This window comes from Rattus norvegicus, chromosome 10 (genome assembly GCF_021556685.1).
Source record: "Rattus norvegicus strain SHRSP/BbbUtx chromosome 10, alternate assembly SHRSP_T2T, whole genome shotgun sequence".
Lineage (NCBI taxonomy): Eukaryota > Metazoa > Chordata > Mammalia > Rodentia > Muridae > Rattus > Rattus norvegicus.
The window spans coordinates 90,730,170-90,744,785 of NC_141543.1; the positions used below are offsets into that span (position 1 = coordinate 90,730,170).

General features: G+C 42.4%; 1 protein-coding gene across 1 annotated transcript; it reads right to left on the reverse strand.

The window, feature by feature from the left end:
• Positions 1 to 7,150: 7,150 nt before the first annotated feature.
• Positions 7,151 to 13,105, reverse strand: Krt40 (keratin 40). Its single transcript, NM_001008821.1, has 7 exons — positions 12,659 to 13,105; positions 11,242 to 11,324; positions 10,779 to 10,935; positions 9,718 to 9,879; positions 9,517 to 9,642; positions 8,238 to 8,458; positions 7,151 to 7,250 (listed from the first exon to the last, which is right to left on the reverse strand). The coding sequence occupies exons 1-7, from the start codon at positions 13,103 to 13,105 to the stop codon at positions 7,151 to 7,153; spliced, it is 1,296 nt and encodes a 431-aa protein (NP_001008821.1).
• Between the last annotated feature and the right edge of the window lie 1,511 nt (positions 13,106 to 14,616).

A 14,616-nucleotide genomic window follows, 5' to 3' on the forward strand; every position in this document is an offset into this window, starting at 1 on the left:
GAGCTTAACAATCACTCATATTATTTTAGGAATTCTTAGAGGATCACCATTAAGACTTAAGAAGTCATCTATTTGTCTATGTAGCATCGCTACAAGACAGTACATTTTCATGAATCTGCAGAGATCTGCTCCAAAGGGGTGTTCTATTACTTAGTAATTGTTATATATGTTTAATAATAACAGGAAAAGCATATTAATAGCATGAATCTTTCCTAAAATGAATTCCCTTATGACCTTGCCTAATAAGGGTGATCTTGTTGCAAATTATATAATAATCTGAAGCAGACCATCTCAGGGACATCAGGAACATCCCATTATGGCTCCTGACACAAAGCTATTGTGTGAAATACAGTGGGACACAAAAAGAAGTGGAGCTCTAGTGGCACAATTGATTAACACACTGTGTGTGATTTAATTATATATATTAATAACTTTCCATTAATTTATTTATTCGCTTTGTAGCCTGATCAAAGCACCCTTTCTCCTCTCCTCCCAGTCCAACCTTTACATTCCTCCCACATTCTCCTCTCCCCTTTTCTGAGTAGAAGGGGAGGCCTCCTATGGCTATTCATTCACCCTGCTACATTGTGTCACAGCAGGACTAAGTGCATCCTTTCCTACTGAGGACAGACAAGGCAGCCCAGCTTTGGAAAGGAATCAAAGGCTCACAACAGAGTCAGAGACAGTCCCTACTCCAATAGTTAGAGGACTGACATGAAGAACAAGCTGCACATCTGCTACTTATGTGTAAAGGGCCTAGGTCCAGCCATGTGTGCTCTTTGGTTGGTGGTTCAGTCTCTGTGAGCTCCCATGGGCCCAGGTTAGTTTACTCTGTAGGTCTTCTTGTTGGTGTCCATGGTCACTCCGGCTCTCACATTCCTTCTGCCTACTCTTCCATTAGACTCAAGCTCCACCTTTTGTTTGGCTGTGGATCTTTGCATCTGTTTCTTTCAGCTGCTAGATGAAGCTTCTCAGAAGACAGTTATGTTTGGATCCTGTCTGCAAACATAGCAGAGCATCATTGATAATCTCGGGGGTTGGCTCTCTCCCATGGGATGGGTCTCACTTTGGAAATCAATCTGGTAGTTTCTCAAGAAAATTGAGAACAAGTTCTACCTCAAGACCCAGCTATACTACTCCTGGGCATATACCCAAAAGATGCTCCACCATAGCACAAGGACACTTATTCCACTATATTTATAGCAGCATTATTAGTAATAGCCAGAAACTGAAAACAACCTAGATGTCCCTCAATTGAAGAATGAAAAATGAAAATGTGCTACATTTAATAATGGAAATATATATAATAATCTTACAGCTGAAGCAAAGCAATGGTGAAGGTAGAGAACAGCTGGATGATAGGCAGAAAGCCTGCGAGGAGATTTATCTGTTGGAACATTCCAAGTGACTTGTACTTGCAATTTTCTTGCACAGTATTTTTGTGTTTCTTGAAATTTTAGCATCAGAGAAATACTAGAACTGGGATGATACCCTTTGTGTTAGCTTATCTGCAAGACATTTTACTTTAAGTATTTTCAAAACATTTTTATTGTTAGAGGAAGAGCCCTGTTATGTAAACACATTCGGTATAAAGTTTTAGGTCTGAAATTTGATGTATCCTTAAACCTGAATGAACTACTATTAGCATATTTTTTTATGAGTGTTCAAAGGAGAAATAGAAAAAAATGGGGGAACTATCCTCTAGTTGTCGGTTGAGCTTCTCTAAAAGTTTTAGATTTTGAAATAATTACACATGCATAGGAGTTATAAGCAAGGCATACCAGGGACCAGATGGTCCTGCCTCCCCAGGTACTTATGCCTGATTTAATTAGACTTCAGATGCAAAACTGGGAAATTAACATCCAAACATTGGGTCATTTTGGTTCTGTGTGATCTTCTAAATGTTGTCATTTACAGGAAACTGGGTGGAGTTAGAGATCATCATGTTAAGCAAAATAAGCTAGACTCAGGTGTGTGTGTGTGTGTGTGTGTGTGTGTGTGTGTGTGTGTGCATGCACATGGGGGAGTGATGAGGAGCTCATGCTTTTCTCATACGTAGATGAAACTTAGAAGTATCCGTGGAAATAGAAGAAGAGCTATCAGGGAAGAGGAAAGGGTCTGGGAGTAGCAGAGTCAGGGTGAGTAAAGGTGTCGAATGTGATCAAAGTACATTGTAGGTGTGTGTGAAATGTCCCAATGAGATCCACTAATTTGTACACTTAAAGGACATTAACAAAAATAGGGTAGGCTTTTTGCTGTTGTTTTTGAAATAGGAGGGGATATATCGCAGGCTGACCTCATTCTTGCTATGTAGTTATGGTTGATGTGAACTCCTGATCCTTCTTTGGTCCATCTCCAGAGCGCCAGGATTATAGGCTTGCACCACCACGCCCAGTGCTGTCATTGAATCCAGAGCTTTGAGCATGCAAGGCAAGTGCTTTGTAAACTGTGCTACATGTACAGCCTCCAAAGTGGTTATCTTGGGAGTGGATAAAGAATCACACAAACACAAGAAATGCATATATGTCAACCATTTCTTTTAGCATTTGAAGGTTGCCACTTCCAATTGGCCTTCATGGTTGTAGTGGTTTGGAAATGCACTGTCCCCCAGTTTGATCTTTGGAAGGTGTTAAAGGCTTGGCCCCCATGTAGTCTCAAGATTTTGAGAAGTGAGCCAAGTTTGAAGTGGTAGGTAAGGTTTGGTTACAGGAAGTACCCCTGGTGCTGTGCCTTTGAAAGATATCTTGTCCTTGGCATCTTCCTGTTTGTCTATCTCTCTACTTCCTGGTCTCTATGAGTTGACTGCCCTCTGCTGTATACTCATTTTGTCATGGTATCGTCCCTTACTGGACCAAAGCAATAGACTCAGTTGACCATGGCCTGAACACTCTGAACCTTGGACCAGAATCTTTCCTACTTTAAATTGTTCCTCTTAGGTATTTGTGTCCATGACAAAACCACAGTGGTTTACTGTGTCAAACCTGTTGTTGTTTAATACAGTTTTTTCTTCAATGGGTTATTTAAGTTTTATTCTCTCTACATTTTCTCACTTTAATGTCTTCTCTTTGGTTTTCAGAGGTCTCTCATCTATCTATCTATCTATCTATCATCTATCTATCTATCTATCTATCTATCTATCTATCTATCTGTCTGTCTATCATCTATATCTCTGTTTGTATATGTACACACACATATCCTGTGTGGATTTTGATTTCTAAATGTATCCTTTTGGATGTTGGCTTGTCTTCTTGAATCTATCAGTTTGATCTTTGCAAGATGTGGAAAATTGTAATTTTTATTTCTAGAAATACATTTGGCCAAGCACCTTCAATCTCCTCCATGATATGAAGCTTAGGTGGTCCCTGTTAGCATATTCTAGGTTCTGCCTCACAGTTACTTGGCAACAGCCAGGTATGCCTGACTCACTATAAAAGGGGCTGTCTGCCCCCTCCTCAGTCTCTTGCTCTCTTGCTCTCTTGTTCTCTTCCCCTTCTGTCCTTTCTCTCCCCCTCCCTTTTACCCTCTCTCCATGTGTTTATGGACAGCCTTTATTCCTCTCTCTCTCTCTCTCTCTCTCTCTCTCTCTCTCTCTCTCCCTCCCCCCCTTTCTCTGTCTCTATTACCCACCTCAACTCCTCTCCCCATGCCCTAAATAAACTCTATTCCATGCCATACTCCTCTCATTTGGCTCATACCTCTGGGAAAGGGATGTCTCAGCACGGGCCCACAGAGGCACCCCCTTCCCTTCCACCAAACAAGCCATCCCTGGCTTCTTTATCTTTTTGTATAAATCACAACAGTCCCAAAGTTCCCCAGAATGCTCCAGGGCTTCTGTATTATTTTCTGTTTGTCGTTCAGTCTGGGTGACATTTTTCTGCCCCATGATCAGATTTACTGATCTTTCTCTCTTCAGCATGCCAGGTCTGTGACTGAGTCTATCCACTGAGAGTCACATTTTTTGTTTGTGGAATTTTTTTCAGTTCTGAAAATTTTCCTGGGCTCTTCCTGCCATCTTTTTTTTTTTTTTTACCTAGTGTTTCCTGTGTTTCTCATTTATTGAAGTAGCTGATCACATAACAGTCAGGGAAGCTTTTCTATGACAACTTCTTTGGAATCCCTCTCCAGGTTATTGTAGCGTCCCCCGGGGCGTCTTGGAATCTGTTGTTTGCACAGTTTCATTTGCCTTGTTGCTTTTCTGGCTTCTGAAAGGACAAGTGAATTCTGATAGACACTGGAACACTGGGATATTATATTCTGAGACTTTTGCTGTCGTTTCAATCTGCTTCAAACAGGGCTCCCTGACATTCTTTGTGAAGGGAAGGGAGATGCTATCTCATTACGTCAAAGAGGAGAGGAGGCCCAGCTTCTCCACTTCCTGTTTTAACACTTGAAAGGAGGTCTTTTCCTAAGTATTGGAAGGCTGAGATTTGACTCCTTCTCCGGGCATTACTTGGTTAGAAGGATAGTATCTTGTTAATACTGTTTTCTGTGTGCCTTTGCTATTGTTTATCTCTAGGCTTCCTTGGATACCAAAGCTGAAGAGAATTTCTCACAGCTAGAATAGTCTTCACTGCCTTAGGGGGAGGTTTCAGTATTACCTAGTAGAAATGAAAGTCCTGGGTCCCCCTCCTCAGCCTTCTCTGACTTGACCCCAGTGGGGAGTTGGGTGGCCTTTATGTCCTGGGAAGATGGGAAGACTTGTACTGGTTGGCCTGGTGACAGACAAAATGCTCTTTTATTCCTATGGCGTTTGCTTGGGTTGAGTGGCTAGTGTCTAAAGGTTTTCTGTCTTTCTAGGTGGTCCCCTTTCTGGTTCTTTATCTAGAGAGACTAAGTTTTCCCCAAGACATATTTTTCTGGTTTGTGCTTTTTGATCCTACAGGGATATTGATCTCTTCAGTTCCTGCTTTGGGATATAAGAGGAGAAAAGGATCCCAAGAATCCCACCACAATGTCATTCATTGAGACGCTAATCTCCAGCAGCTCTGGGCTTCCTCCACCTTTTAGCATATTATATTTGTTTTGTGCCAACTCAGACTTTCCTAGAACTTGATGATAAGATTCTATTGCTAGGCTGGGAAGATGACTCAGAGGTAAAGAACTCTGGCTGTTTTTCCAGAGGTCCTGAGTTCAATTCCTAGTACTCACATGGTGTCTCACGAACATCTAGAATGGGATCTGATGTTCTCTTCTGACATGCAGGCATACAGACAAAGCACTCACACATTAAAAAAATACATACATAAATACAATTGCTTAAAAAAGATTCTATTGCCAAAGACACTAGACACTGCTCTCAGGTCATAGACAAATCACGTTGGTACTGACTAGAAGCTCCACCCATGTTGGTTCGTTTAAATAGCTAGTTTAATAGCTAGTGTGTCATTTCGCCAAATAGATATAGTATTAAGCCACCCTCTTGATATGTATTTGTATACCCATTGACAAGTGCTGCTATCAGACCTCATTCGAGAAGTTTCTTTGTGCAGTGTATATAGAGGTTAACTCAGAAACATGCATCTTGTCAAAGGGCAAAGGATACATCTCAGAGAGATGTTCAGCCACAAATGAAATGTCTACAACATGCATTTGCCCCTAAGACTCTCAGGGACTATTGTGAAAGAGGGGCTTGGAAGATTGTGAGAACCTGAGGTCCAGGAGTGGACATTGTCTTCTGAGCACAAAAGGACCATTGTACTTGTGAATTGGAATCAGCTGCAGATGCCACACGAGATCAAGCTAGTCAACATTTCATTGTGGAGTGAGGAGGGACTCACAGGCCACCACCCACAGCTGAGGAGCTGTGGACAGATAATGGCTTACAGGAGGGAGATGTGGTCCTTGGTAGGTTAGACTATGCTCCAGTAGATGACTCCATGCATACGAATATGTGAACAATGCAAACTGGATTAAGTGGGTTAAAACAAAATAGAGAACATCAAGTTGGGAAGGGAAAGTGGAGTTAGGGGGACATATATCAAAACACATGTATGAAATTCTCAAAAATTAATATGCTAATTATATTTATATACTGTTAATATATTAATATATTGATGTGCTAATACATTAATATATTAAGTCAATATATTAAAAGAATTCTGGGGTTTTCTGTTAGAGGAAGAATAAAGAAATGTACATGTATTTAATCTTTTTATAAGTTCTCTTTTTTTCCTCCCTCTCTTTATTGAACCATGGTTTATAACCTTGAAGCCCACTGTGGGCACCTTTGCTGTACAGTCTGGAGGCTCACGATGGACACCAGCTTTAGGTCCTTATAGTGCAAACCTGGTCTTGAAGTATTCTTGCTGATTTTTTCTTCCGAAGGCTAAAATTACAGCTGCGAATGATGGCATCCGTATGAGAATAATTATGTTTATAACCTAGGTGTGCCTAATGATATATCAAATAATCCAACCACTAAAATGATGAACACTGAAAATATTTTCTTTTAAGTTGGGATTAAAGTGCCTAGGTAACACAAGTGAAAAAAATGCAACTGTATAAATTGTTGAGTATAATTATCTCTCTGTAGAAAACCAATTATAAGAATGAAAACTAGAAGTCTCTCCTAAATATTGGCTATTTTTGGGTTGCAACTGTATGTTTTCCTTTAATATGCAAAAGTTAAAAACAGGAGAACCTTGTTCACTTAGAATTAAAAATAAAATCCATGCTATTTTATTTCTGAGAAAGATACATACATCCACCGTTTTAGATACGCAACATTTCTCGTGGACTATTAAATCTGTTTGAGGAGTAGAGGTAATTTCAGACTGGGTTAAGCAAATCCAAACTACAGTCATGGGTCTAGACAATTCCTCTTTGTTAAATGGTCATTAGAGCCAAGGCAATTGGCCACTAAACTGTATTTACCACCCTAAAGCAGCGAGACAAGTTTTATTTGGAGATTAGCAAGAAGGCTTTATGGGCTTCCAGAATACCAAAAGCAAGCTTAAGGCAGAAACCATGATCAACAGACCCAGGATCTGGAGTCCCGGTAGATCCGTTTCTGCATTGGGCGGAGCCTGGTTGAGGTCCCGACTCCCCCAGGGACAGATCTGCGTTTCCAGCTTGGGTGTAGCCTGGGTGAGGTCTCGATTTCCTTCTTGAGCAGTTTTCATTTCCATCCACCGTGCTGGGGATTTAATTGTCATGCACAGCAGTTTTCAACCGTGCAAATCACGTAGGCTGAACACGGCTCACATGCGCTGTTTGATATGGAGGCTGTGGAGCCTGGATTGCAGGGGAGTCTGGGGAAAACCAATTCAAAGTAAGTTTAGTAAGGGAATGCTGGTAGCCCGTCATCTCAGAAACATTAAACTGCCTTACGAATTGTCCTCAGTAGAGACTTTGCATTTGACTCTAGCCTGTTCTATCTTTGGTGCCAGAGCAGCCCGGTCCATGGCTGCTTCAGTTTACTGCAGCAGGCATTGCGGTACAACTCCGCTTTAGCTTGTGAAATGTTATCTCACGTATGCTCCCTATTTCCCTCGTGTGGAAATATGATCTATGAAAACCATTCTAATTCAGAATTTGAGGCGATTTTAGAACATTTATCATAGACTTAGCCTCAGCTATTCACTTAAAGTTTTTCTTTTTACACTGTGCAGGCGTGCCTCTGTGTGTGTGTGTGTGTGTGTGTGTGTGTGTAAGAGGAGACCCTATAGAATCAGTCAGTTCTTTTCTTCCACCATGTAGGTTCCAGGGATCGACTCCAGGTCATAAGGCTCCCCAGTAAGTACCTCTGCCCATTGTGGTAGTTTGAATGAGAAATGCCCCCCTCCCCCCATAGGTTCAGGTATTTGAACATTTAATTCCTGGTTGGCAGAACTGTCTGGGGCTGTGGTGCAGCCTTCTGGAGGAAGTGCATCACTGGAGGTGGGCTGTCAGTTCACTCTTCCTGTTTCCTGTTGCAGTTGGAGATGCAATCTCTAAACTTCCTGTTATCTCTAAATGTCCTGCTGTCAGGCTTGCTGCTTGCTGTCTTGCTGCCTAGCCACGACATATTCTTACTCATCTGCAACTGTAAGCCAAAATAAACTCTCTCTTCCTCGAGTTGTCTTGGGTTATGTTCACGGAAACAAAGAAGTAACTAAAACGCCCACTGAGTCACCTTGCCATGCCTTTCCTTCACTGTTCAAAAAGGAAGACCCCTAAACATATTATGGAATTGGCCTTGGTCAGGCCTTGAGGAAACAGGGTTCTCTGTGGGGATTCTGGGGAACTGTGTAACTTGCCTGCTGTCCTCTTTCTCCAGCAGGCCCCTGTATGTGTTGATCTCACACTCCAGCCGGGCCTTGGTGTCCAGTAGCACCTTGTACTCCTGGTTCTGACGCTCCAGGTCACAGCGGATCTCAGCCAGCTGGTGCTCCACACTATCAATTAGGCACTGCATTTGGGCCAGTTGTGTGCTGTACTGGGCTTCAGTTTCTGCCACAGTACACTCCAGAGACTCTGTCTGCAAGAGGAAGACCTTCTCAGAAGGACTCTATGACAGACTCTTGATGAACCCTCCCCCCCTTTCTAGCTCCAAGACCTTAGGGTGAGTTACTTAACTTCTCTGAGTGTGTTTTATTCTGCAGTCAATGGAGAATGCAGAGTACCTATGTCATGGGGGAGCTGGGAAGGTGAGAGGAGCTGACATATGGGAAGCATTTGGAACAGTGCCTGGAAGCAACTGAAGGCCTTTAAATGTGTCACCTCTATCGTTATAACATTTGTCACCCAGGACTCTTTTGGGTAGCTCAAGGAGGGTTGTCACCACTTGGGAAGAAACTCTTGAGTCTGAGCATTTGCACAGTGTCAGTACCATGAAGTAAGATCGGGGTTCAACCACCAAGAGGATTCCATTTCTACGGAGAACTGCAGAATGTTCTGGCACTTACTTCCTTTGGTCCTAGCTTCCTCCCACCTGTTCAACCAGGCTAGCGAAGGTGTCTGCCATAGATTACACCATGCCTCTCCTACATGAATGCTCAGGTGAGGTTCATCTAGGTATACTCCTTGGATGTGGTCCAACACATACTGCGCTGCCGATGGACCTGGTATATGTGACTTTCACTGCATGGTGCTCTTGTTGCGTGGGTGGGGAAGAAGTGTGGTGATGTGCAGATCTTAACTGTAGTATGAACACTGGAAACTTGATGTGTTTTTTGTTTGTTTTAGACACTACGGTGAAACTGGAAAAATGTTCATCAAACTAAAGGAAATGAAAATCCATTGTTAAGCTTAAGGGCCTTTGGCTCACCTCTCCCTGTCCCACTGTGTTCTGAGACTTTTCTTGTCTCTCGTGGATGTTACTGGGGGGCATGCTCAGGCTTAGGGGGACCAGTGAGACCACAAAGGCTGTTGGTCTGTCATTCTTCCAATATGGGTAAGTAATGTTTGTGAAGAAAGACAGGGAAAAGCCAGCTAGGTTAATTGGCTGAACTGTGAGTGTCTCCCTGGACTTCTGTCAAAGAGCATAGCATCTCTGGGATGCTGCTGACAAAGGTTAGCACTGTTCATCCCACGCACCAGGGTTTGCTGTGCCTGGAGCTCAATTTCCAGAGTGTTGGCTGTACGCTTCAACTCCAGCATCTCAGTCTGGCAGCCCTGCAGCTGCTCTGCACTGGACATCTGCTGCTGGTTCAGCTCTTCTGTCTGAAACAAAGGCCCTGTTAGAGAGCTCAGGCAAGGCATCCTCCCCGAAGTCTTCCCTTTCCCAAGGGCACTGACCTGAGCAGCGAACCACTCCTCCGCATCCCTGCGGTTGTTGGCCAGCACCCTCTCATATTGACACCGCATCTCATCCAGGACCTTGTTGAGGTCCACAGTGGGGGCAGTGTCCAGCTCCACATTGAGTCGATCTCCAAGCTGCTCACGAAGCAAGTTGACCTCCTGAGAATGGAAATGGAGTAAGGAATGTCAGAGTGGGGTTTACTTCTGTTTAAGAAAGATTTTTAAAATTTACATTTATGTGTGTCTGTATGCCACATGGAGCTGGGGTTATGGGCAGTTGTGAGCTCCCTGACATGGGTACAGGAAGCTGAACTTGGGTCCTCTGGAAGAGCAAACAGCACTCTTAATTGCTGAGTCATTTTCCCTTATACTCTTTCTATTAGGTCCAAATGTTTCAGCTATTTGTCTGCAAAACAGGTGTAATTTTGTACCCTTTCCCAGAGGATTATTGTGAGACAGGGAAGAGTTACTACACACTACTACACACACAGTAAATCTATAAAATTAATGACACACGCTCAGGTATCCATAATTGCCAACTATTGTTACCAGCTAAGGTATCCACACTTGCCAGCTATTGTTACCATCAAAATATTCAAAGAGTAAATTTTTTCTTTGTTACATCAATCTGCTTCTCATTTTAATAGCTTATGACAGAATCAAATTATAAACACACAATACCTACAAACATGATTCCAAGTATTGTGTGATTGTTTATCCCTTTTTTGGAAGGGGATACACAGTCAGTTTTATCAGCTCAATTTCCTTGTTATACAATAGAGCTATGGAAAAAACCATGAGTTGAGTTACTTCTCAACCCAAGCAATGGCAGGAAAAAGAGTGACCTCACCTCCGTGCCACTGATGAGGGTTATGTTAATGATGCATGCTGTACATCACATCTACCTTGAGAGACACTGGGGCAATCATGCTACACAGTGAGAATGTCTCTAGTTTTGTTCCAGTATAGGCAGTGTCTGTCCCTGTTCAATTTATACACATGAGATTTCTCAACAGAACTCCTCCTATAGTCTTTGGCCCAGCGGCCACTCCACTCACCTCTTCATGGTCTTTCTTAAGGCAAAGTAGATCATCTTTCAGAGACTCCACATGGGCCTCCAGATCTGACTTGCACAGGGTCAGTTCACCCAGGATCCCACGAAGACCACTGATGTCATTCTCTACCAGCTGGCGCAGGGACAGTTCGCTCTCATACCTTTCAGAGTAGGAGAAAGGGAGGGAAGTGGCTTAATTGGCTCAGAGTACTGGGATGCAGGGTTGGATGACACATGGCCTCCAGAGAGTCACACGCCTCAATTTTCCTTACATTCCAAATGAAGGTGAGTTCAGGGTTCAAACATTCTCAGTTAAAAATATATATTATGCAGAAAATATTTTCTCTCTTACTGGAAGACATTAATTATTGTTAATTATTATTTTATAATTAAATTTAAAATTTAACGTGTAAATTGCATACACAAAGCACACTGTGGCTTAACAAAATAAACATAATTTGACTTACTTTGACCTAAAATCATCGGCAGCCAGTTTGCAGTTGTCCACCTGCACGGCAAGTCTAGAATTCTCTGCCTTCGTGCACAATATCTAAGAGGTAAGTCATCATTTAGTGAGGAGCTCTTTAGAAGAAATCCACATATCTATTTTAACAGCCTTGCCACTCATTAGTTTATGAAAGTCTTTCCAAGTTAACATAATGTCTCTTCCAACCCATGATTCCTATTAACTGTGCCACTTCACAGAATAAAAAAACATTCAGTGCCAATTGAGAAACAAAATACAGAAGCAAAAGACCTTCCCTTCCTAAAATGAAGGATTTCACCTTTTCTTTCTTAGTATGTGTAGGTGTGTGTGTGTGTGTGTGTGTGTGTGTGTGTGTGTATGTGCAGGTGAGCGTGTATATTTAAGAGTATGTGTATGCACATGAGAGTGTACACATTTGAGTGTGTCTGTATGTTGGTAAGAGTGTAGCCTTGTGCAGTGAGAAGAAGGTGAGAAGTTTTAGGTGCTTGTGAGCTGCCACACTTGGATGGTAGGAACTGAACTCAGGTGCTCATGAGCAGTACAATGTTGTTAATCACTGCTGAGCCGTCTCTGGGGTTCAAGGTTTCCTTTATCAGTGATGCAGGGCATTTTGTCACCATCACTGGCTTTTGAGCTTTGTTGAAGTTTCCCACACTGCTAGTGTTTGTTAGAATTGCATCTCTGTGGTCACAGAAATCCATCAATTAAAAAAGGAGAAGTGGCTTTGTTGGTCAAGGGTTTGAAACACGAGTAGGAAGATCTGGGTTCAATCTCACAGAGCTCATGTGAAAAAGGTAAGTATAATACTCAGTGTCGGTTAACCCCTGGTACTAAGGAGGTGGAAACAGTAAGATCCCTGGGGCTCCCTGGCCAGGCCTCAGGGACTGCAGCTAAATCAGTGAGTTCCAGTTTCAAGAAGAGACTCTGTCTCAAAAACAAGGCGAGGAACGCAAGGTACTTGCCATGGACCCCAGACCTCCTTACCCACACTCAGGCATGTGTTCCCTCCCCACACGATCATATATCACGTCGCCCACCAACCCCACATTTTGCACACATACACACAAATAGAGAACGATTTCCAGAACTCAAATGGATGGCATTCAATATCTGTTTGATAAAGAATATAAACACGCAATGATACATGAAGAATGGGGTTTAGAAGACGTCATAACTCAATTTCCTTCACAGTGTAGACAAAGTCTACAGCAAGGTGACATTTCTATAGTCACCCAATAATTCTCTGAGAATGAGATTGATTATTTGAACTAACTCTGGGAATCCCCCTTTCCTTTGTTTTACATCCACAAAGCAACCTGCCCTAGTACAGCTATGAGAGAAAACAGAATTGGAAAACAGAGAACATTGGGAAACATTAGGGCAGTGAGACACCCAACCTTTTGTTGTAGCTCTTCAATGGTGTCAAAGTACCGCTGATAATCCGGGCAGACCGGTGTGGCATCGGGCTCACATTGCTCTCGGATCCTGCACTCCAGCTCTGCATTGTTCTCTTCCAGGCTTCTCACCCGCTCTAGGTAGCTGGCCAATCTGTCATTCAGGAACTGCATGGTCTCCTTCTCATTACTGTTGAACGTCCCTTCTTCACACCATGCACAGTTCCCCACCAGGCAAGGACTGTTACAACCGCCAGTCAAGTAGCACGGTGAGAGGCAACCGGCCGGGAGGTGAGCCCTGCAGAGGAAGCTCGGGGTTTGACATCTGGATGTGGCGCAGGTGCTGGGAAGGTAAGTTGTGCTGGTGGGGCAGAATGAGGCAGTTGTGCAGCTCGATGCCCCTGCATAGGGCTCAGAAGAGCAGCAGTCAGGGGAGCCTTCGGAAGCCATCTTCTGAGAAGGAATGAACAGATTGAATGGTGTATTGCTTAGGTCTCGCCTAGTCTCCCAAAGGTCTAGGACTTTTGGCTTCCTGAGACTTTTATATCTCCCTTCAAATGAGTGTTTACAGGACACACCGATGTTTTCTCTAGCCTTGCAGATGCCAGCTTTCCTACAAACATCTCATTAGTGTTGATTATTTACGGAGGAAGTTGTATGCCTCGTAAAAGGAGGATAACTTCAGGTTACTAAATCAGGACTAACGCCATTTCCACATGCTGCTTGGATAAAAATTCTTATTTCAGCAAACGGCCATAGGAAGCACTACCTTTTTGAATGAATAAGGAACCAAAGAAAAAAATCGAGCCATCAGTAATTAAAGGTAGAGATCATTGGAGATACAGAAAGTAATATTCCAACAGGGTTTGATTTTGAAAATTGATTGCTCTTGTCTACTTTACAAATGGACATCACAGCTTATTAAATTGTATTTGTTTGTGCTACCAACCACTGTAAAAATGGCGGTTAGCAATCTCAATCTTGAAGTGTCTTTTTTTTAGTGAGTTTGAAGTATGTGCTTACATGGTACAGGAAAAGGTCTATGCTGAGTGCAAATTATGTGCATTCATTTTATAGACTGATGAGAATAATTGAGTCAAACTATGAACTGGTTATCAAGATCTGAATTGCGATCTTTGGTCATCTAGAATTTGTGGTCTGTAGCCAAGCACTAAGCATGCCTAACCCTGCTTAGTTGGTGAGATTGGATGTGCACTGAGTGGATAGTCAGACACGCAAGCTTTGCTTTCTCATGTTTACATTTTAGAAGCGTTATGCTGTTTTTGAAAAGCAGTCTTTCTTTCTTTTTCCTTCCGTCCTTCCCTCCCTTCTTCCTTCCTTTGAAGTTGGAGATCAATCATAAGGTATTGTTCATGGCACATAATTGATTTACCTCAACCTATAGTCCCAGTCCTTACCTATATTAAGGAGAGCAGAGAGAGAAATTGCAATGAGGGTTTAGCTGTAATCTGTGACGGAGCTCCTTACCCATTATACTTGGGAATAGAGCCAAGGAAGCCACAAAAATCTTACTTTTAAAAAAATATGGAGTCTGTCTCCTCTTTTTTATTTAGGAAAGTCTCAATTTCATGAAAATGAAAAATATTTGGATGTTGGGAATATGATTATGTGATGTCTGTTTCAGCTAACAGTTTCACTGAGTTAAGAACCTCTGGTACAGAACTAGATGGACATTGGTTCTAGGATCTCACCTCTACTATAACTATAAACTGGAATTTCATGTTGTCTGATTTTAATTGTGGTTTTTATTTCACTTTCAAAAATTACACAGAGAAAATTGCTTTCAGCATCAATAAAAGTCCACTGTGCGTGTGTGTGTGTGTGTGTGTGTGTGTGTGTGTGTGTGTGTGTATGCATGGATATGCATGTATGTGGAAAGTAGACATTAATGTTGAGTGTCTTAGATTGCTTTTTATTTCCTTATTATCATTTTTGAGACA